This window comes from Drosophila guanche, unplaced genomic scaffold, assembly GCF_900245975.1.
Source record: "Drosophila guanche unplaced genomic scaffold, DGUA_6, whole genome shotgun sequence".
NCBI classification, from domain to species: Eukaryota; Metazoa; Arthropoda; class Insecta; order Diptera; family Drosophilidae; genus Drosophila; species Drosophila guanche.
The window spans coordinates 5284950-5307132 of NW_022995750.1; the positions used below are offsets into that span (position 1 = coordinate 5284950).

Sequence of the window (22183 nt, forward strand, 5' to 3'; positions counted from 1 at the left end):
CATACAGTAGGAAGAGTGAGATAGATGACTGTAGGGTAAAATAAGACAAGCATTTTGACTTGACGGAGAGGGAAGTATGCCCACTGGCTACAATTAAAAGTCGTTTTGGCCCCACACTCGAAAACCGTCCCTAATGAGGTGTTGAACGGAAGAAGAACTCAAATCTGATATAGTTTTAAGTAAGGTTTAATTTTTTCGCTTGATTTTCATTTTCACAGACAATTTCCTTGTAAACAAAGCAGAGACCGCAAAGCGGGAAAATGTACGGTCACTGTTTGATATAATTATTAAGTAGAAAGATGGTTTAAAAAAAATTTCCCGCAAGTTAATAAATGGGTGGGTTTGATTAATTAATTATTAGGTATTCCCTAATTAAGAATTGCCTCTAGTTATCTTATGAAAATTGAATTCTTTCGAAGACATTTCCGTATATTTCATGTGATCCAATCAATAAATGTTATTTATTCCCTTCTAACCATATATTTCTTAGGGGAACTTATTCCATGGTTAAAAATAAGTCTCTACATTTATTTACACAAGAAAAAGCTATATTTCCACATTGTACCCTTTAATATATGACACTTATTTTTCCCTTTAACAATACTTAAACCACAATAAAACTTTCGTATATTGTGCAATTTTTTCGGGTGCGTCTTTCCATCGACAACCCCATCAGAAGCCGCTTTTGCAGACCCCCATCTATGTATAGTCAGTAGCATCTGCCACATCCACTTAAAACCCACAAGCCGCAAAAATGGTTATTCTGTACTTAAAAGTTCATTAACAATTGATGTGGCGCAAACAAAAAAAAGGAAAGTGTCAACACTAAAATCCATCAACAATGCAATTAAAATGTCAAACAAGGAAGCAGGTCTGCCCTCAGCCTCTGGCTACCCTTTAACCCTCATTTCCTATACACGCCATGCCCCACACACACAGCATCCACTCTACGCAAAGAGAATCTCGATCAAAAGCACGGAGGGATCCCAAACTGAAGAGGGTAAGAATGAGAGGAAGGCAATGGTAGTTGGGCTTTCCCTCTCCGCCAGATGTGGCAGACAGACAGACTGACAGCGAGACCAGCCGGATATGGAGATTACAACGGTCCTGGGGCTCTGCGCTTTGGCTGCTGCTATTTTCTGCAGTTGTTTATATTTATTTTATTGTTGCAATTACGAGTATTTCCCTGTTTACGGCATAGAATTGCATGCCGAATTGATTAATGGCAAACGAAAGAGAGAGAGAGAGAGAGAGAGAGAGAGAGAACTAGGAAGAAATGAGGGAGAAGCCAAATGATGGACCGTTTATGACTACATCATCTACATATAGGAAGCAAGGCGCCGCCGTCAAAGAAGTGTTGGCAGAAGTGAGGAAAGTCTTAATGTTGGACTCTTTTTATTGGGATTGCTACACGAATAAAAGATCGAGAGAAAAAGCTATAATTTAAAGTGGAAACAGGAAGGTTTGTATATTTTACAAAACATGAATCTTTAATTTGTACATAAATTGTGCCTTGACTTCTTGCTCCTTGCTTTTTTAAAATTATTTTACTACTTTATTTTGAGATAGTTTTTGTATTAAATATTTGTATAATTTTGTAAATGTATTAATTGATTAATTTACTTCAATTTTAATTTTATTGATTTGTTTTAAATATTTCAGTGCAACTCTTTCATTATTCGTCTCAAACATTTTTTCATTTATTCACAATAAACATTCTCCTCAAATCCTGATCCTAAAGACATTCTCTACCCATCAATCATTCTATAAATATATGGATTGGTTCAGAGAATTTCCCAGTCATAGCGAAAAATACACATTTGTATGCCAATTTTCCGGCTAGTATTTTATTTACACAATTTTTCATTAATAAAACATATGACACACACACTCGTGCACGTGCAGAAAACCCGACGAAAATGTTCAAACAAATATGTGTCTGGGAATCTTTTTTGAAATAGAATTTTTCTTCTGGCTCTCGAGAGCCAAAGACGTGTGCGCTGACCGCCGAGTAATTTTCGAACTGATTTCCGAATAGAGCAGCGGAACTTTTAAGGCCGGCCCGCGAGGAGGAAAAGTATTACGGAACCCTCCCTCTGGGCGACATGCGCGACAGACTCTACAAGCGAATGAGAGAGATGATGCAGTCAGACACAAACGAGAGATGGAGAGAGAATTTGATAGAGACAGAGAAAGGCGGCAGTAAAAGAACGGAAGAGAGTGCGCCAAAATAGGAGCAAACATTTTGTTTGACTAAATTGCTTAATATTTGGGGACCAAAAATAAAATAAACACACAACGAAAAGCAGACAACAGGGAATAAGAATGAGAACAACGAAAAATCAGACTAAGAAAGAATTAAGCTAAACTGAGATGAGAGAATATTGTACGCCCTTTAAGCAAATGCAACATAAAAATGTATTTTATTTTTCTTCACCAAATAGCGCTGAAAGCTCAACAGTTGGAGATAAACAATACCTTAAATATTATTGCCCTCTTGTACTATTCTCACTCAGAGAGTAGCTTAAAAGTAAAGCTTTCTTCAGAGCTGCACAAACCTCTTACTAAATCAGGTATACCCTCTGAAAAGGTAAATCAAAAAAGAATCAGAAAAACGATTCACTTTGGAGACAATTTCTCGGGATAACAAGGTGCCGCCACACACTGAAAAAAGTGTTCCCCCGGTGCATGTGTCTTCGTTTGTGTGTGAAATGTCATGCAAAATAAATATCAGACGCTTTAAAATTTGTACCTCTCTCTCTCTATCTCTCTTTTAGTGTGTTACTATCCCTATACTCTTTCCTGCCACCGTCTTTGTCGCTGTCTCCCTGCTGTTCAGAGCAGCATGAAATTGCCGTGACTCTTAAAAAAAATGTTGTTATTAAAAATAAACATTGGATGAAGTGTTTCAGTTTGTGTTTCTCTGTGTGGCACGCCTCCTCCTACTCCTACTCCTCCAGAGGCAGACACAAACGAACGCAACATTTTCACTTGTCACGCATTTATTTTCCCATTTTCCATGTCGGAAAATGTGTGTCATGCGACGGAGACGACTACGACCACGTCGCGGTTTTTATATTGACATTTGCTCGAGTCTTTCCCAGACACACACTTTTCGGGCAATTGGCGTGATTAATAAAATAAAACAGGGTGATGGCCACACTGAGGGAAAAGCAAGACACGTTGACAGTTGGATTGAATTGAGAAGTGAAATCTAGTGAAATGTTACTGACAATAAAACTAAAATCTTAATATAACAAATTTTGTAAACCAAAATTATACTTTGATCTTCGGATGTTTTAATATGTCAACTAGTTTGTGTGAACAGTCTTTCTACATATTCTGTCTGTCACCTGTTTCGATCTATACCATAGTTTTTCTCGCAGTGCATTTTTTTTTCAGTGTCTTGAACTGTAACGTTATCAATTGCTCGTGAACTTGTTAATCAAACTACTGTTCCCCCCACATATCTCTCTATTGGGCGTGTGGATTAGCCCGCATTTTGGGTTTCCACTGGTAGATGAGGCAGGGAAGGGGACGGATAGTTCCCCAGGGTGACGATATTTTGATATCAATTGCATGTCGACTGCCTCCGCACTCGCACAATTGCAATTAAATCAGTTGCTAGCATAAACGGGCGGCGTACATGAACACGTTCTTAAGTCTGAAATTGCCTCCGAGCGCTGGCTAAGCTAACAATGCAGGCAGCAAATAGAACAGAATGGGTTCATGGATTCGCTTTGGGTGTGAGTCCCTGCGTCATGTGGGTTGGCGGAATGGAAAGAGAATTAATTAAGGCCCCCACTGCAAGTAGGTGGAGGAGGGGGTGGGACAGAAAATGAGAATTCGAACGAGATCTTAAAGATAAGGGAACTCGCTTTCAGCGTCAGGGGAATCGTGCTATAAATACTCGTATATTAATGAATCCAAAAGAGAATTCGATAAATCAACGATTAGCAAAACATTACGTGGCTAAAATTCAACCAAAAAGAAATGTAATTAAATCTGTTAGCGATATTAATCAAATATTTTCGGAATTTATAAAAGATTGTGAAAAAAGTTGAATGGAAGATGGTTCATGAGTGGAATCAGAGAAATGCAATATAAATTTAAAGTAGTCACAGAAGTCAGTCCATTGCACTTTTAATGCAGTCTAGGAGTAGAGTGTAATTAAAACACACAAGATGTCAAATGATTTTAACCTCTTAACACAAAGCGAGAGACAGCGACGGGGCCAAAGAGCAGAGGAGAGAGCGCAACAAAGAGTAGAGTGGACCACAAGACTAGGAGAATAAGAGAGCAGAGCAGAGAGGAGAGAGAGTGGAGTGGTGGCAGCCGTCGCGACGCTTCACAGTCTTTGGCAATTTGCAGTTGACTTTTAATGTGACAATAACCGGTGAAAAAAATAAAGACAAAGAGAAATGCATATATGTATGTATGTACAAATGTACAAATGTTTGTACATACAAAATTATTGTATTTGTATCGTAACGGGGGTACTCGTATACATATATAGTAGTATATTGCTTATTGAGTCGCATTGATATGACTCAGATATCAGATAGTGGGGGTCTCTTGCTGACAGCCCCAATGATAGATGTTGGCACGTGGTCCGAACGGTCGAACGACCAAGCGACTGTGGACTTGATTTAATTTGTACTTTGACAGCAGAAAACAAAGTGCTCCAGCTCATAAACTGTAGGAGGTATTAAGAATGGAGGGATAACTAAATTTTTTTATTTTTTATCAATAAGAATTTGTCAACTATGGCATCTATCCAGATTTAGGAAAAACATTAGAAGCCAAAAAACAGCTATTTGAAAAGGCGATGATAGTTCAGCTTTAAAGATAAATCTTATTATATACTTTCATTGAATTAGAGCTCATATCTTTAAAATTAGGTTTACCACGAATTTCACCATTTTTAGAATCGAAGAGCAGCACAAGAACTTGGATCTTAGTGGCTTCTAGACCTTGGGACACAAGAAAAGTGTTTCGCAGTGTGCCTATAGTTTCTAGAATTCAAATGCTAAGCCTCAGTCTGATATGTAAATCCATATTCAAACACAATATACCCTCTATACCTCAACAAATACTCACTACAAAAAGATAATTAATTATGAAAATAAGTTGTACGTTTGCATGTGTGTACACATATGTGTATCCACATGGTATACCAATAAGTATATACATATTTATATGGCATATATGCCTATATCTATAAACAGGTTTGCTATTGATTCTAAAAACACAGAGTCAGAGCAAGAGAGAAAGAGTGCCGGATTGATATTAACAACATATCATAAACGATATAAACGACTTTCCTTTGAACACCTCTAAATCTTCTGCTCCCCAGAAAACGTTTGTAATTTCCATTTGTTTCGATCTATAATTCATTTCCAGCAGAAAATAATAAATCAATTTCCAAAATGTCACTTGCTGTTAAAGCATAAACATTTATGTATTTAGCTTATTGGGTTTCAAAACACACAGAAATTCCAAAAATCACTAAAAGTAGTTCCCCAACATGAAAATATTTTCAGAAAATAAAGAAGGTGGGGCATCTGTCTCTGCCCTGCATCTGTTGCTATAAATAAAGACGCAAACGGCAAAAATAATAATCAAAGAGACTGAAAAACTTGGCAACCCTTTTAGGGTGAACCACAGAGAGGGCGTTGCAGCTGTTGGGTGGACCATAGAGAGTCGTCAGCGTCAACTGTTGGGTGAAAATATAATTTAGGAGACAATGAGGCTGCGGCGTCTGTTCAGTGGAATAATAAAAATAAACGAGTCACAAACTAAGATAAATTCAATGACGTTTTTTCCTTCTTAAATTGCAGCTCATAAATCACGACGGTCGCCCGACATCTTAACTGGTTTTTGGCAGAAATCCATAGCGTTTTTGTCTTTCCAAATATTATGAAAAATTAAACACATTATTGGAAATCTTCTCAGTGTTTTGTCTGTTGATTACTTTTGCTTTGCAATTCATCTAAATTTAAATATCTCTAATGCTGGTATTGATTTCATATAATGGGTAAAAACGTAAGGGCCTGGGCGTACGTGGACTGCGGGGAGTCCATCTTTTTTAAAGAGCTTTTTGATGTTTGTACACCCGCTGAGTAGATCTTCTGTGGTATCTCTCACGAATGATATATGGGATTCACTGAATAATTATGTGAAATGTGTGAAAATTTAAACTGGGGAAAGGCTTTCCTGTATGTGGCGCAAGGAATGATTTGAGGTTTGCTGAATGATTTTAAATGGGGTTAGAGAAAGTAAAAGTTTATTTAGCTTTTACTAACACTTTCTACAGGTTCTTGTAAAGGTTTGCCCAAATGTTAATTTGAAGAATAAGTTGAACAAGCCATAGCGTATTTTATTTCTTGAAAGGGATCTGTAAGTTAAATATATTTTACCTTTTTCTAGAAGAATTTGTTGTTTCTGTGGGCTCTACAGTTTTGTGTGCACGAGAAAGCCGAAATGACATAATCGTAAAGAGTGAACGCAACTACCAGAATGCAGAAATGTTTTTTAACTATTTATTTGATTAGTCTTTTCACATTAGTGCCCCATAGAATCACAAAAAGTAGAAAATTAACGCCACAAAAAACAAAATACTCAAGGTTCCAGTGTTTCATTATGATTATTGTATTGCACCAGTAGATACATACATCAAGTATATTTTTAAAGACTTTCAAATGGTCAAACAAGTTTCTAATGTATTTTTGGTGTATGCATAATAATTCATATTTCTTGTTTTGGCTAATTTATTACCATTTTTTTGCATAATGCACATTAGCACAACGAAATAAACATTTTCATTATTAGTACAGGTTCAGGAACGAATTAAATAAACAAGTAGAAGCCACAGGCTGAAAGGTGTTGAAAGTACATACATATGTACATATATGAGTATAAGAGAGACACGCAAGAGCCATCTAAAATGATTGAATGATTGACACATGTTCGTTACGTATAACAAAAAATAATTGTGAAAAAAACACGAAAACTTAATGAAAAATTTAAACAAAATTATCCCCTGAAACGATAGTCGAAACGCTCCCTCTTTCGAGTGATAGTTGCAGCTAATTTGCTTGCAGGCACAAAATGTAGATACAATTGCAAATCTTGGGTGTAGTCACAGTGCCGTGCACTGCAATTGCATTTGGCCCAAAAGGATTGATTGAGTCATAAATTGAAGCAGAAGCCAATCAATGGCTGGCTGGCCTTTTCTCCTGCTGTCACGAGTTGGGCCACTGGCCAAAAAAAGAGAAACTATTTGGTGCATGAGAGAAGTTTGAAGTCAACATAAAACCAGTAGTTATTACCATTTGAATCAATTAGCCTCGAGTGGATTCAGTCTTACATTTCCCATCCATTCATTGCTCTCCTTTTCTTGTGAGACTTCATCAATTTTGGGGATAATTAAGGCACACCGAGCTGAGGGGCAGGACTTCAAAACAAAATGCTGGTATAAACATCTGCCAGAGAATGGAAAAGCCTTTAAAAAGAGAGTGGGCTTGACTGAGAAGATTGTGGGGATGTAGGGGCTTTTGGCAGAAAAAAAGAGAGTTTACTTCTTGTTTATGGGTATATTTCTTAAAGGCATCTGCGACGCGTGTTGCCAATTTATCTTTGGAGCAAATAGTGAGACAGCGACCCAGCTGGGTTTCCACACAGAGTCAACAGCCAAGTTTGTTGTCTGCAGATTTGCTCAACCATGACTCATTCACCAAAGTTAATCCTGTTTTCCAGTGGTCGAAAAACCGGGCATATACACTGCCCTAATGGGAATGGACTTACATATATGCATATCAAAAGTGAGACCCTAAGACTTTGCCTGAGGCTGTGTCAGGGTTAATTATTTTTGCTACATCTTTAGTGTGAGTTCTAATGAATATGGGAATCCGGATTGTTTTTAAAAAGGGGTTTATGACAGCCAAGAGCAGAAGCTAATAGTACATAAGATAATGACTGAGAATGCAAAAGGATAAATACGTAATTGAGACCGAAAGTAATTTAGGTTCCAATAGAAAACAATTTTAAGAAAATTTGGAGACTAAGAAATTTTAAGGGTATTAAATAGGATTTCAGTTTATTTATATCAGAAGACAGACGAGAAATTAACGAAATCATACTTAATTTTGCAGACATCAAAAGCAAAGCCATTAGCTTTAGTCACTTTGGATCCTATAGAAATCCTTCTGTCATCTAACAACTCTATTAATCATTTTCTTAGTCCCCCTCTAAAAACTAATGCCCATCTCCATCTACTGGCCATTTGTTATATCCAAGAATTATGAGAATACGCATATCCTGGTTATCCACTCGATTAACATGCCATGGACCCATCCACCGATAAATAAGGTAGGCCCTGCTCCTCGCTATAATAAACTCATGCCAGTAGTCAATTGTTGACGGGTGCAAGGCATACAAATTTCGCCATAACTCACACACCTCTCTAGCGCTGTACACCCCATATGCAGCTCTACAGCTCCAACACTCCAGCGAGTCCCCTCTTTTGTTTACGGGGCTCCTGCTGGCTGGGGCTTTTGTTTATAAACTGGTTCAAATTTTGCACGTCTCTGGCATATAAATCCACGAACAGAAAAAGAGCTTTACAAAAATATAATCATACTAAACTCTTTGGCAAAGAAAAGGCAGCCAGAGCAGCAACTTGTTTGTCTGTCGTATTTTCAGCTGCCCGAATGGCAGTCCTGTGGCAGTGCCCCTCCTTGCGCTCCTCGGGATGGTTGTCAGACCAACGCCAACAACAGCTGTCGTGCAAGTTAACCCCCGAAAAGACCTGGAAAAGAGGGGGGATAGCAAGCATTTGAGGCAAGCACATGGAGAGCTCGAAGTCCAAGTCTCCTAACGTTGCATCGCTGCAACGTTGATGTTGGATGATGATGATGATCGCCGGTTGCATGCTAAGCCCCATGTTATATGGCCAAACAGTTTATAGTTATGTTTTATTGTTGTCTTGTACGGTCCCTTCCCTTTCTTTTTTCTCCATTACTCTTCTCCCCACCCCTCTCTCTCTATAGGGCTTCTCACATGCATTTTTCATACCGTTCTTCTACTGCCTTTGGCCATGGCTTTTTCCATGCTAATTTTCTCATATGGCAAACGCTCTTTGAATATTAACTTTTCATTATTCTCAGCCATTCGAGAGTGGAACGGGAAGGGGTAGGAAGAATTAAGCCACTTGGCGCCTGTCATGGCCCTAACGGTAGTGCCTGCCACACAGCGGAACTTCACTTTGAATGTGGTGAACGTTCACACATGCTATCATATTTGAGGCTCTGTTGGCAAGCCATCTGCATTACCAACAATGTTTGAAACTGCAGCCAGGTATCAATTTATGTGTCACAAACAGTTTTTCACACCAGAACGCGCAACAAATATGAAGAAATTACTAAATAATAGTCTTTATTATACCAGGCAGAACCTTAAAAACGATGGAGGGGTATTGAAACTTGAAGATAAAGCTTGAATATTGGCAATAAAGAAGTGTGTATAAAATATTTAAAATAAATTGTAAACAACATTTTAAACTCCCATAATTGTATGTCAGCTGGAGAAAAGTTCATGTTAAATGGAAAGAGTTTGACCCAGCTATCCTAAGATTGTGGAAGTTTCTTGTCGGAACAAACATGCCAACCATTTAGAGAGCTCTAACGCATTACATTGATATAAGTAATAATAAATTTATATATAATTATAATTACATTTTATTTAATTTAAATATAATACGGAACGTAATTATATTTTTATTTTAAATCCACCGAAATATTGATTGCAACTAAAGTTCCATAAAAATATTCATACTTCAGAGGAGGAGATACAAAGTCTTTCTTGTGCAATGCATTTAAATGTCCACTAACAAAGTTTTTTGTTTTTTGAGGAGGAAACATAACTCTCCATAACCCAAACTGCAACTGCAACTCCAACTCCAAGTCGAAGTCGAATTTGGTATCCACCTCTTAATTTACTTGTCTCTCGTTTGGGATTTTTGCATTTGGCCAAGGCTCGTGCCACATGCCCCCGCAGGCCATAAACAGATTTTTATTTTACGTAGTTGTTATGATTTTTCTTTTATTGTTGTGAAAGCGTTTTGTGCCAAGGTGTGCACATAGAATACAAACAAAAAATAGTATACAAAAAACAAAAGGCAACCAGTTTGCCTGATGTTTGTCTGTGTTCCAATAAAAAATGCAACATTTATTAATGGCTCATAATGATTGTAGGTGGTCTGAAATCAAAGCCACGAAAGTAAGCCAATCTACGAGTGCGGAGGCATTTTATACCCTAGAGCCGAAAACTTTTTATTGTTTTCGGAGGAGTTTTCATTAAGCTTATAAAGATACAAACAAATCTATTACTTTTGATGATAAATGAATAATTCTGTGCAAAAATCTAGGCAGTTTTCGCTACAAAGATGATAGATTTTCCAAGTTTTTGGGATAGTTTTTATTTCAAAAAAGATGCTTTTGATGCTGATCAAGAATATAACTATGTATGCTTATTATGACATCACAGACGCTTTCTTTTGTGTATCACCATACTCAATGGAAATTATAACACCCTGTTTGAAAGAACGATACAAAAACAGAGCAGCATTGGCAAAAACGCCCACAAATATTGAGCAAAGCAAATCTTTTTTTTTTCATTCAATTTCTGTATTTGGAACGCATTAAAAAGCCATAAAATACAAAATACTACAGCTTTCGAGCTCTTTTTGATTGCATTTGAGGCGTTGCCGATGCGGTGGTTTTGCGCAATGTCAGAGATCCGATAAGAGTTAAGTGTTTAATTAGACCGCTAAATGCAGTGCAAGACCCCCTCTCTCAGGCACTCTCCATCATACAAACAGACAATAATGCGATTGTCTTTTCTTCACATATTAATTTATCATTATACATAGATTTATTGTCTTTTGGGGGTCTCTCTTGCCTCTTGTTTGGGGTTGCATGACAAAACAATGAAACGAGTTTGTCGCCTCAGTCTTTTGTCTTTCGGCTTAAGGAAAATCTTTTGTTTTTGTCATGAGTTTTTACAGATTTGCATAGATTGCATGATAGCCTTGATTGGGGCTTAAACTCTTGATGGATCATCTGGGGGACGATTTTAATTGCTTTAGCGATATATAGTTTGGGGAAAAGTTGGAAAATAATTGATGGAGTGTTGCGTAAATACTGTAGAACAAAAATGGAACCAGCTAATGTTCCCTTCTCTTTTAGGGGTTTTAGCTAAGGATGTTTTAGTAACGTATAATGAAATATGCATAAAAAGTATTCAAGCTGCATTTTTCGTTTATTGTTTTTATTAAAGTCTAAGTATTTCAGTTTATAATACAAAAACATAAATATTAACATAATAAACATAATAAACATAAATGCAAGTGATGTATTTTCACCATTTTCGTCTTCCAATATAATATGTTCAAAGGTAAACCCCAATTATGTTTAATGCTTTCCATAAGCAAAGTCATATTACGCCAAAATCAAATTGATGATAAATACCCGAACTCTTAAGGAATCTTTTTCGAAGCGCCTTTACATACTTAAATGTTGTTTGCCATCCTAAACTCTGATCTTTACCCCAAAACTCTCTACAACAGCAAATATATAATTTAATTTGTTTGTATTTCTGTTATTTTTTGGAGATGGTTTTGTTTTTGTTATGCTAAATAACCATAAAATCGGTGGCAACCTTTTGGTATTTAAACTTGACTTGAAAACAAACTTCTCTTTATAGGAATTGAATGCTTTGCTCTTTTTATTTGTGGCTATGATAATCCGTGTAGAGGGTCTGTCCTCTGTCTTCTGTCCGTCTGTCTAGTCGGGGTCCCTCACCCATCAAGACATCACGTAATAGACGATCGGTCGTTCGGTCACTGGTTACACCTGTTTCTTCGCTGTCTTTTGGGGGGCTCTTTTTGTTTGAAAATCGTGTAATGATATGCCACCATCAGGGGTTTTACAGTTGCATGCTTTGAACTGCCACCACTCTAGGCATCTGGCATCTCATTCTCTCTTCGTTGCACTGCCACCTCTCTATGGATATTGCTCTCTCTTATGAAAAGTTCATCAAACGCATTGGCATGCCACAAAAAGCGGCAATTGCTTTGCCTAACCGAAAATCAGTGGGAAAAAAGGAAAACTAAGGAAAACTCAATAACATTTAATTTGAGGAAAAGCCATCCCATAAACACTCCTCCTGCTCCTCCTCTTCTGCGCAGAGAGAGACTCTCCCTGTCTCGCGACAATTAAAAATGTTCAGTGAAAGTTTTTTCGCTTTTCGCATAGGATATCGCGTAATCAAATTTCGATTAAAAACTTGCTTCAATATTCGCACGTTTTTTTATATACATATGTATATGCATACATATGCACACAGTTTAAAAAACTCGTATGCTAATTTAAATGCGTTTCGTTGAGGCGACAAGTTGGAAGTCGGAATCGTTGGGGAATCGTGCGTTTGTTGAACTTCATTTGCATAAAACGACGAAGAGTCGATTCGAACCAGTTTTCTGTATATTGTAGATACGTAAATATATATTTTTAAACAATTTCTATACTAAATTCGTGTTCGAACGGAAAGTGAAATCCATACCCAAATGAAAGTGTTTCTTCCTTCTGTTTTCATGGAACGACTGAGCCTCATTAAGTTGTAGGAGTTTTAAAGCGACTCGACATTAGTTCGTTCAATTTGTTTCTTTTATCTAAATGCATATGCATTTGATTAGTGCCCATAGATAATATTCTAATGAGAAGCCAAACGTTAATGATGATGTTTTAATTTATGGCCAAGTGGTTTTTAGATGACATTTAACCTACACAAAGGCAGATCTCTTGAATCTGAACAGCCCAATGGGACGAGATTATGCCTGCACATGGAATAAAACATTTTGGAGGTTTGTCTCTTTTGTATAGCCAAACAACGCTTTAACGCCCACGCGTCTTAAAAATAAGGTGCAACTAAAGTTAATGCCTTTCAATTTAATAATGAGAAAATACAGATTTTTATATGTTTTTGCCATTTCACATAAAAATGTTGGATTTTGACAAGCGGCTTATCTGCCAGTGAGTGCCGCAGGCGCTTGAAAAGCGTTTTATATTAACGTTTTGCTTTGATTTCGCCGCTGCATTGCACGAAAGGGGTGGCGCTGAAACTCAAACATTTTGGGCTGTATGACGTCATAGATTCAGGTGGAGGGATCTGAGATAATTTGTGGACTGCGAAAGGTGCGCTCAATTCGTTTTCACGCTCTCTCGTCTTTGAGAGCCCCTACTGAGCAGAGGTTAAACTCAAATTAAATGCCTCATTAGGGTGCTCTCTCAAATTGTATTTACTCTGCTCTGTTACTGTATTCACACAATTTATATTAATTGCGTTTTGATGGCATCTAAATATAGTGAAATTCTAATTTTGCGGCTCAGCTGCTGCCTTTTCTGTGATTTCTTTGTGTTATTGTGGAAGTAAGATGTTGTTGTTTTCCCTTTCGTTCGAACTTCAGGGCGGCCGCCTTCCCATCTGGCCGAAGCTTTGCTTATCTCCCTGACTCACCATTCTCTGCTTCTCACTAATTCGTTCTCTTGCACTCCCACTCTTCCCCTTACTCTTAACATTAAATTCAGTTCCTATTTTTCTCCACCTCTCCACCCTCCCGCTTCATTGATTGAACATTCGCGCAGCATAAGCTTATCTTTTCCTACTTTCACTCCTTTTTCCTCACACACAGATGCTGATAAAGTGAAAGAGAAAAGAGAACTAACGCAAGTAGCAGGCATGAATGAACTATCCGTTACACCTACCCATTCTGTTTCTGGTTTGTCTTTCTCGTTTCCTTTTACATTATCTTCCCCCCAAGGTTTGTTTTTGTTTCTTCTCCTTTTGCCAGCAACTTCCAAGCACTTGGGTCGGTCTTCAATCTCAGTGTGAAATTGATATCTTATGGGAAGTTAATTAAGAAGAAATCGAAGAAGTCGAAGGCGGAGAAGCAGACATGTGGGAACCTGCTTTTGGATATTGCATCAATTGGAAACCAGAAACCAAAAAAGTGTTGCACAGAAACCACTCCCTCCTCGCCTCTCCTGACAAATATCATAATTATTTAAAGCCATTAAACTTCAAGAAATCAAATCTCGACTACATATCAAAAGTTAACCAACTGAAAGCAGTGATCGGAGGGGTAACAAATATAAGGAAAAATCAGTAAGAAAAAAAGACGAAGCAAGCAAAATCCCGCCATCGATAAGGAAATTATGTATTAAACACATTGACGATTGGACAGGCCGCCACCGCCCGTCCGTCCAGCAACAACAACATGATCCCCAGGACAGTTGGAGGAAAAAATAGGGGGAAAAAACAGATTTAACAAGTTGCTACAGCAACATATAAAACGGTTAAGAAATTAGAGCTGTGGGAAGCGAACTGGGGATACCCTTTCAGTTAAATTAAATGTGAAACTTGATAAACAATCTATGAAGGTCGAATTCTTAGGTATATATATATTTGATAATTCTCGGATAAACTATAAAAGGCTTATGTATATGGATCATTCCTTAGTCGTTTCCACTTAGGACTTCTATCAATATTCAGACTTCGAAATGGAGACTAAGACTGTAAATAGTTATACACATTAATTGTGTGTGTGTTCATTCAGAGTGGCAAAACTTCTCGTAACACTTACAATACCCTTTCTTGTAAGAGCATGCCAAAAAAAAAATGGAATAAAATAAAACTTCAAGAAAATCCCGCGCCACACACCACAACTGATTTTGGCGGCTGTCTCTTAAGTGAATTAAATATTGCACAATATCGCAGTGAGGCAAAGAAAAAACTCTACTGCTTTCGGGCCAGAAAACGCGGTCCGTGTTCATTGGCCATATAAACGGTAACAACTCGGTCGACGACGATCTGGATCTCCCTGATATTTGCGGCTTCGTTACTCTTCGATGTTGTTGCTAGTGTTGCTGTTACTGTTTCTGTTTTAGCTGTCAGTCAATTGCAGTCCACAAATGGCTTAAATGCGCGCTCATGACCGCAAGCAATAAAATAATTAAGATGAAAATGAAAACAGGCAACACAAAACCTGAAAAAAACTGCAATATAAATTCACACTTGGAGCGTGTTTCCCCGTGTTTTCAGTGATCCTATAATGAGGCGTGGATTTAGGGGTGCAGTTGAATTGACTTCAATTATTGAATATGGACTGGTATCGACTCTTACTCGAATTAATGGCATCATTAAGGGGTAGGCGAAACATGGGAAATAAAATCATTCGCCAGAGGGAAAATTAGTACAGATAATTTTATCGGAATTATTTCAATAATGCCTAAATCTATCATTAATATACCAATAGCTTTTTCAATGCTTTTAACATAGGAAATATTTATCAATATATAATGGTAATAGAAAAAATACTGATTTCCTTTCGATAACCCAGTGATTTTGAAAGTTTTTAAAGAATTCTTGAGCAATCTCGATATTCAAATCGATTACTTTATTATCCCTACAATGTTTGTAAATTAGAAAGTCCTGTGGTATGAAATAACATTTTGAGTGGTGTACACTTATGTACATCTATCGATTGCTAAAGCAATCTTTGATTTCTTTTACAGCGAAAACTAACATCAAATTATCGCTACACACCCACTTGAAGATTTCCACATTCGATTCGCAAACACCGAAATCATTAAAGCATCATCAAATAATCAACAAATTGTAGAGCAATCAACCAGAAACCCCGGACGACATCTCCAAGAGATACGACGATAATAACACCCAACTGTCATCAAAGTGTTTTGTCAATTTTCCAAAGGATTGGTCAACAGTGTGTCGTATGGAAGAAAATTTACACAATCCGCGAGACACACAAGAGCATTGCCACAGCATACGAGTACGAGGCAACGGCAAACGGCAACTGCCACACAAAGTGAAACAGCAGCAGCGAATGCCACAGAAACTTAAACTGCAACTACGACTACAGCACACTGAGATTAGCAAAACAATTATGTTTTTTTTTTTTCACGAAAATTGCAACAAGTTAATTCCACTTGGTAACTGGCCAGAGACTGGGCGATGGCCGAATAAATCAATTCGTAGGGCGGCACAAGAAATGAGGCGGCTGCGGCTCTATAGTAATTTTCCACTTTACAGACATGCTAATGGGTCTGTTTTTCTTCTGAGGTTTCCCCCACACACTTACTTGTCAATGTAATCGATCGATTCGATTTCTTTTTGTAGCTTTCCCTCGCCGGTACTGTTTTCCGCTGCTTCCGCATTGGCAGCATCTGTAAGACCAGAAAGAGAGGGTGTTTATAATTAGTAACCATTCGATATAGAACATTGTTGCTGCATAAATTAAAAGTTGTAGACAAAATTTATGAGTTCCATTCGCTAGAAAATGGTAAACACATGTCACATCCAACTTGGCAAACATAAATTATAATTAGCCACAAAGTCAAAACAAGAATTGTAACATACAAAAACTTACGCACAAGCGGCCAAAAGGAAAAGGTAGTCTTATCCCATTTAACCTTAGAATCATGTGATATATAAGCAGACACTTTTGCAGACATATAAATCGTGGCTAGTGGCATGATTTATGCGACTGCAGCCACAGCTGAGCGATGCATATAGATCACTTCAAAATGCCGAACAAATGTCAATCCAAAGAACACAGAATATGCTTTAAAGACGGTCTGTATGTCTGTCTGACAGACACTTCAAAACGAGTGGAGACACAGGGTGTTCAGAGAGATTGAAGTGAGATCAAACTGTGTTAATGATAAATAAACGAACAATAGATACCCTCGCATGCAAAGATTTGATAAACGAGTTCACTGAGATCTCATAGGTTTGTTTTTCTGCTGATATATGTATCTCTTTGGTTTTAGTGTATAGCAAATCTGACAACTTCCAATAGAAACAGACAAGCTGGCAGCTTGGTACAGTGCGTTGCGTGATAATAAGACAGTGTACTTACATATTTACATATATATTTCCAGATTGTATAGAATATTATCAACCAGAATGATATTATAAGAGAGTCCAGTGTGTTATTTTAGAGCAGCTATTGTAATTGAAATTTAAAATTCTACAATTATCGAACACTTTGTTAGATCACCTGTCTTAAGCTTACGAAACGTATTGTACTTAAACAGAAACTTGTCTAAATCTAGGCAAGACTTTTTTGGGGTCTATGGCAGTTGTATAGTACGAGAAGGAGTCGAGGAGAAGTCTGCACAGAATATGTCTGGTGGCTGGTGGCTAAGACAGAGACAGACACTTCAAGTTCAATTGAAAAATGCGGCAAAGAGATTGCGAGTATATATCGCGAGTATAATAACCAACCGCATTGCCAGACAATGGATACATATGAATGAATATACGAGTACAGAGATTGGGGCTGGGCATTGGAGTTGGAGCACCCAGCTGTGGCAATAGTTTTCAGACAAGTTTGTTGTAGTGACTGTCTGTCGCCGGGGCCATGGACTCTGTCTCTCTGATCGTGTCTCAGGCGGCGGAGACTGAGACCCCAAGACAAGTCGAAGTCAATGCAATTTCATGCATGCAAATTAGTTTTTCAACCTGTTGCAATTTGTTTTATGAACCCCGCAAAGAGAGAAAGAGAGAGAGAGAACCGAACGAGAACCCCTCCCTAATAAGCGCGGAAAGTGTTCCCAAGGAGAATGCTAATTGGAGCGACTCATGAAAAATAGTTCACAAAATTATAATAAAACTCTTGAAAAGTGCTTGAAGTAGAAGTTGATGCTGATGCAAAAACAGAGGCTCATTCGTGCATGTCCTAGAGACATGCGTGAGAAAATCATCGCAGAACTTCTCACGGCATCGAGCGGCGGTGGCGGTGGCAACGGCACCTAGCAAATTTATGCACCGCCAGAAGCAGTACCAGAAAGGGGTCTAGACTCCATCTCCTGATGGCCAATGCCTGATTTTATACTTGTAAATTACCCACTGCACTGCACTTGGCAATGAAGATACTCTCTGCCATTGTTGGATGGGTTCTCTTACCCCTTTGGGTATTTTTGGGGTCTGGGGAATGGGGCAAATGTGTGGCAGAGAAAATGTTTTTGCATCTCTGGCTAAAGGCGGAGTTTGGCACATTTTTAGGTTGTTGCCTTCGTTCTCTGAGGTTATGTTTAACACAAAATTATGATAGCAAAGAAAAAGTGTTGGAGTGCTGCCAGAAGCAATATAACTTTTATGGCGAGTAGGTGCTATGCTTTTTATTGTGATCATAATCCAGCTTTGGAGAAAACGATGTTGTTGGTAGATACATAAATATTTTTAGGAGATTGGAAAATGCTGTTGAAGGAATGGAAAAGGTGTGTTTAACATATATAAAACTTAATTCCAATATTTGGGGAAATTTTTGATCCCAGTGCGAGTTTGTGGGTGGAAGTTTAAGGAGGAAAAGCTACATTGTGTTAACATATACAAATAAGAAGTCTTTCAGAGCTCCACAAAAATTCAAGCTGATTGAATATATTTTACGATTCTATATCTAGTACATATAGATATTTTAATTATACTTAGGATTCCTTTTCATAGACATTGCCATAAGTTGATTTTTCAAAGAGGTTGTAAACCTTTTCGCGGGAAGCTTTTCTATTCCAGAGTGTTAACTGTAATAGCTAACCAGGCCATAAATGGGCTAACATTTAATTAACCGACACGCAACAAGCAAACAACAACCACAAAAAACTATTTCTGCGGTTGGTCTGAGGCAAGGTGTTAAAACATGACTTGGGCAATCAAAATCTTGAGTTCTGAAAGCCACAATCCCTTGGCCACTAAAATGAATGCAAATCAAACCACAAAATAAAGAAGCCAAGAACTATCCAGGGAAAATGAACGGAAAAAATAGTAGGAAAAAGTAGCAGTAGAAAAGATAAATGATGCGGCCTAAAGCGGAAGCGGAAATATCTTAGCCAAGTTACGGCAATTTGTGGGTTTTAATAGTCTCTCATCGGAGAGACTACGAGTGGAACTCGGAGTGTTGGCACTTGGAAATCTGGTCCCATTACCCCGTTACCCAACGCTGCTGCCAACGAATGGTTTTATGGGCGCTGTAATTGAGAGCACTGAACATGAGACTAGACACATTGGAGAGACAGAAAGACAGACAGACGTAGAGAATACCCCCATGCAGGGAGACAAATGCCAGGGAGAAGGAGCACGGGTACGGGTGTGGAATCTACACTGTACAGCTCTCGTGTGTCTTCATTTAATCGTCCAACACTTTGTGCCAGAAAGAGGCAGGAGAAGATCGCCGCCTGCAACGTGACGAATGATGTCCGAAGAAATATGCAAAATATTTCTACCAAACCAGAAAGAGACAATACGAGGAAGATATACGAGCAAAAGAGAGACAAAAGGGAGACAAATGTAGACAGAAAGACAGAGACAAATAGAGATAGAAAGAGCTAGAAAGACAGCGACAAATGCGGGGAAAACACAGAAAGAGATGGAGAATGGTTAAAGAATGGTTTCGGTGGCTGCACAGGAATCGCGCCATAAAAAAAACAAGAAGTAAAGAAGTTTACAATTACATACTGCAAAAAATATCAGCAACCACATAAAAAAGAAAAAGTTTCCAATGACTTAATAAACCAGCGTGGGAAACAATTTATATAAGCACACAAAAAAAAATATAAAAGGAAAACATCGATAGATAAAGGGGGAAAAATTCATGGGGGAGGGAAGAGACTCGCAAACAATTATCATACTTTTTATCGAGCAAATTAAATACAGGCAATAATAAAGAAATACCATACAATAGGAGCTAAGGAAGACACCAAAAAAACACTTGAAACGTTGGAAGACGCGGCCACACGTGTTGCGGCTCTGTAATACCCATCATGTACTTTGATTGTATATATCGAAAATTGTTCACTCATTAGCTAGAGATGAAAAGTACGAAAATTACATATTTTTGTATCACCAATAATGTATACAAAATTTATGCATGTAGATGAAACCCAGAAACCCAAGCCATTCATCTGGTAGAGGGTATAATAAGCCTGTATAATGCTCCATAAAAGATGTACAAAACTAACCCACAAAATACCCTACCAAAAAGTGGAAACATGAACCGCCAAAAAGTCAAAAATATATAAGTCAAAGTACTTCACCCCAAGGCCCTATGTATTTCTTCTTCCACTTTTGGAGACCCCCTCCCTTTTGGGGGTCCCATCGCCAGACAGACAAACATTTGTCGCCACAATTTATACTCCGAGTATCAGGTTACCCCCTCGAGACTGTTTTTACAATGAAAGAGATATATTTATAAGTACTGACAACAATTGTTGTTAACAATTACGCTGTTTAGGGCTCACACAGAGGGGCAGCCAAAGCCGCTAGTGACATAATTTTTGTTTGAGTTGCAGAGGGGTTTTTATTTGCCTGATTTTCAATTAAAGAAAAATTGTGTAAGAGAAAATGAAAGTTGAGGGATTAAGTGGGGGATTGTCTTTTGTGATATATGATATGTGGCATGGTGTTATATGAGATTGAGGATGGGAACTCTTTTTGGCAAAGGAAAGGAGGAAAAGTTTTGGGGATTGGCTTATTAAAAAGAAGAGGTGGGACATATGTGCATTTGTACGCAAGGAAATTGTAATTTAAGTGTGGTTTAAAATGCTACATTAAATGTGTATATGATAGATTTGTGAATATGAAAAGATTAAAAGAGGATTATAAATGAAAAATGGGTACTAAAAATATCATAGCAATCCAAGAAACGACTGGATTATACATAAAAACATTCCTACATATTTAAATATAAAAACCCGCAATTAAATACGAACCCAATTATAATTACAAATACCTCATTAATATGCCAACAAAAAATATCTGATGGAATGGAATGTCTCTGAAGCCATTGGAAAATCGTTTTCCCCAGACACGCATCTCACAAGTATTTCAACAATTCAAGCCTTCAAGCATTGCCTCCAACAATTTATCAATGAAATAATGTCTGTCAAAAATTAATTCAATACAAAAGCGGAACATGAAATTTCACAGAGATTAAAGACTCCAAAAGTGTTGCAATGTCAATAATTTATGCCCCCAAAATGTGAAATGTGTTCCCAAAAGAGGGAAAAATTAGACTCAAGAAACACAAATCGATCTGTGTTTTGTTTGTAGATTTGGGTGTTGCGTTGACTGACATTTGAAAGCAGATTTAAATGAAATGTATACCCTGTAATGTGTGTATTTGGAGATGTATTAGGCTAAAAGAGAAGTTTTAAAGTTTCTGGGTATAATACTCCCACTGAAGTTCACGAAACAAAAACCTGTTCATGGCCATTATACATATTTTAAAACCTTTAAGATTAATTTGACGGTATAATATTATAAATTTTAATATCAAAACCCCAGGTAAACCATAGTCGAAACATCGGTAAAATTATTTATTTCTACTTCCCTAACATTCATCAATCTGCGTCATGTTAATCAATTTTATTAGCATTAGATACAAAATATTGTATGTGTCGAGATTCTGTTCCGTATTTGTTCGAGTGCTGTTGCCCTTTTTTTTTCAAGTACAAAAAGTACATCAAAGTCAATGCTGAAGTGCGCATCAAGTGCGGCAACTCATCAAAGTAACGAATGAAACATAGAAAAAAACTTAAAATGTTGGCTTGAAATTATGAATGAGCTTGTGTCTTGTGGGATCTCGCTTCTAGATCTTGGATGAATGACAATGCCGATTTCATGATTGTTGCTTGAAGGTCACTCTGGCAGTGGCTGTTGCTCTGCGTCTGTAATAGGCCTAGAGGAAACCCATTATGGGATCTCTACTCTACCAGAAATATTGAAAATGAAAACAAAAAACGCAAAGTGGCGATTAATTCGATGGCACTTCCATATTTGTAGGCATATAATTATTGAAGAGAGACTTCACGAGAAGGCAGCGACAAAATGTGTACAAAACAGAAATATACAAAAATTAAAAAATAAATATACGCACAATAAATTAGATACAAATTTGAAGCTTGAGCTTTTATCTGTGTGTGGGACTTTAACCAAGCGTTCGGCTGATTGTAAAAAGCTCTATTTTTAGATGAGACTCTTATTATTTTGGATAGGTTTCTCAGAACCATTTCTGAATCATTAATGCACTTCTGATTCATCTTTGCAT

The 22183-nt window shown here is 37.6% G+C and overlaps 1 protein-coding gene across 6 annotated transcripts in view; it reads right to left on the minus strand.

Annotated features, from left to right (window-relative positions):
- Window positions 1-22183, minus strand: part of LOC117586461 (tight junction protein ZO-1) — a 98027-nt gene that overhangs the window by 44247 nt on the left and 31597 nt on the right. For all 6 annotated transcript variants that reach the window (XM_034276514.1, XM_034276513.1, XM_034276520.1 and 3 more), the window contains exon 2: window positions 16220-16304. In XM_034276514.1, coding sequence (XP_034132405.1) covers window positions 16220-16304 — 85 coding nt within the window. The remainder of the gene's footprint in view (window positions 1-16219; window positions 16305-22183) is intronic.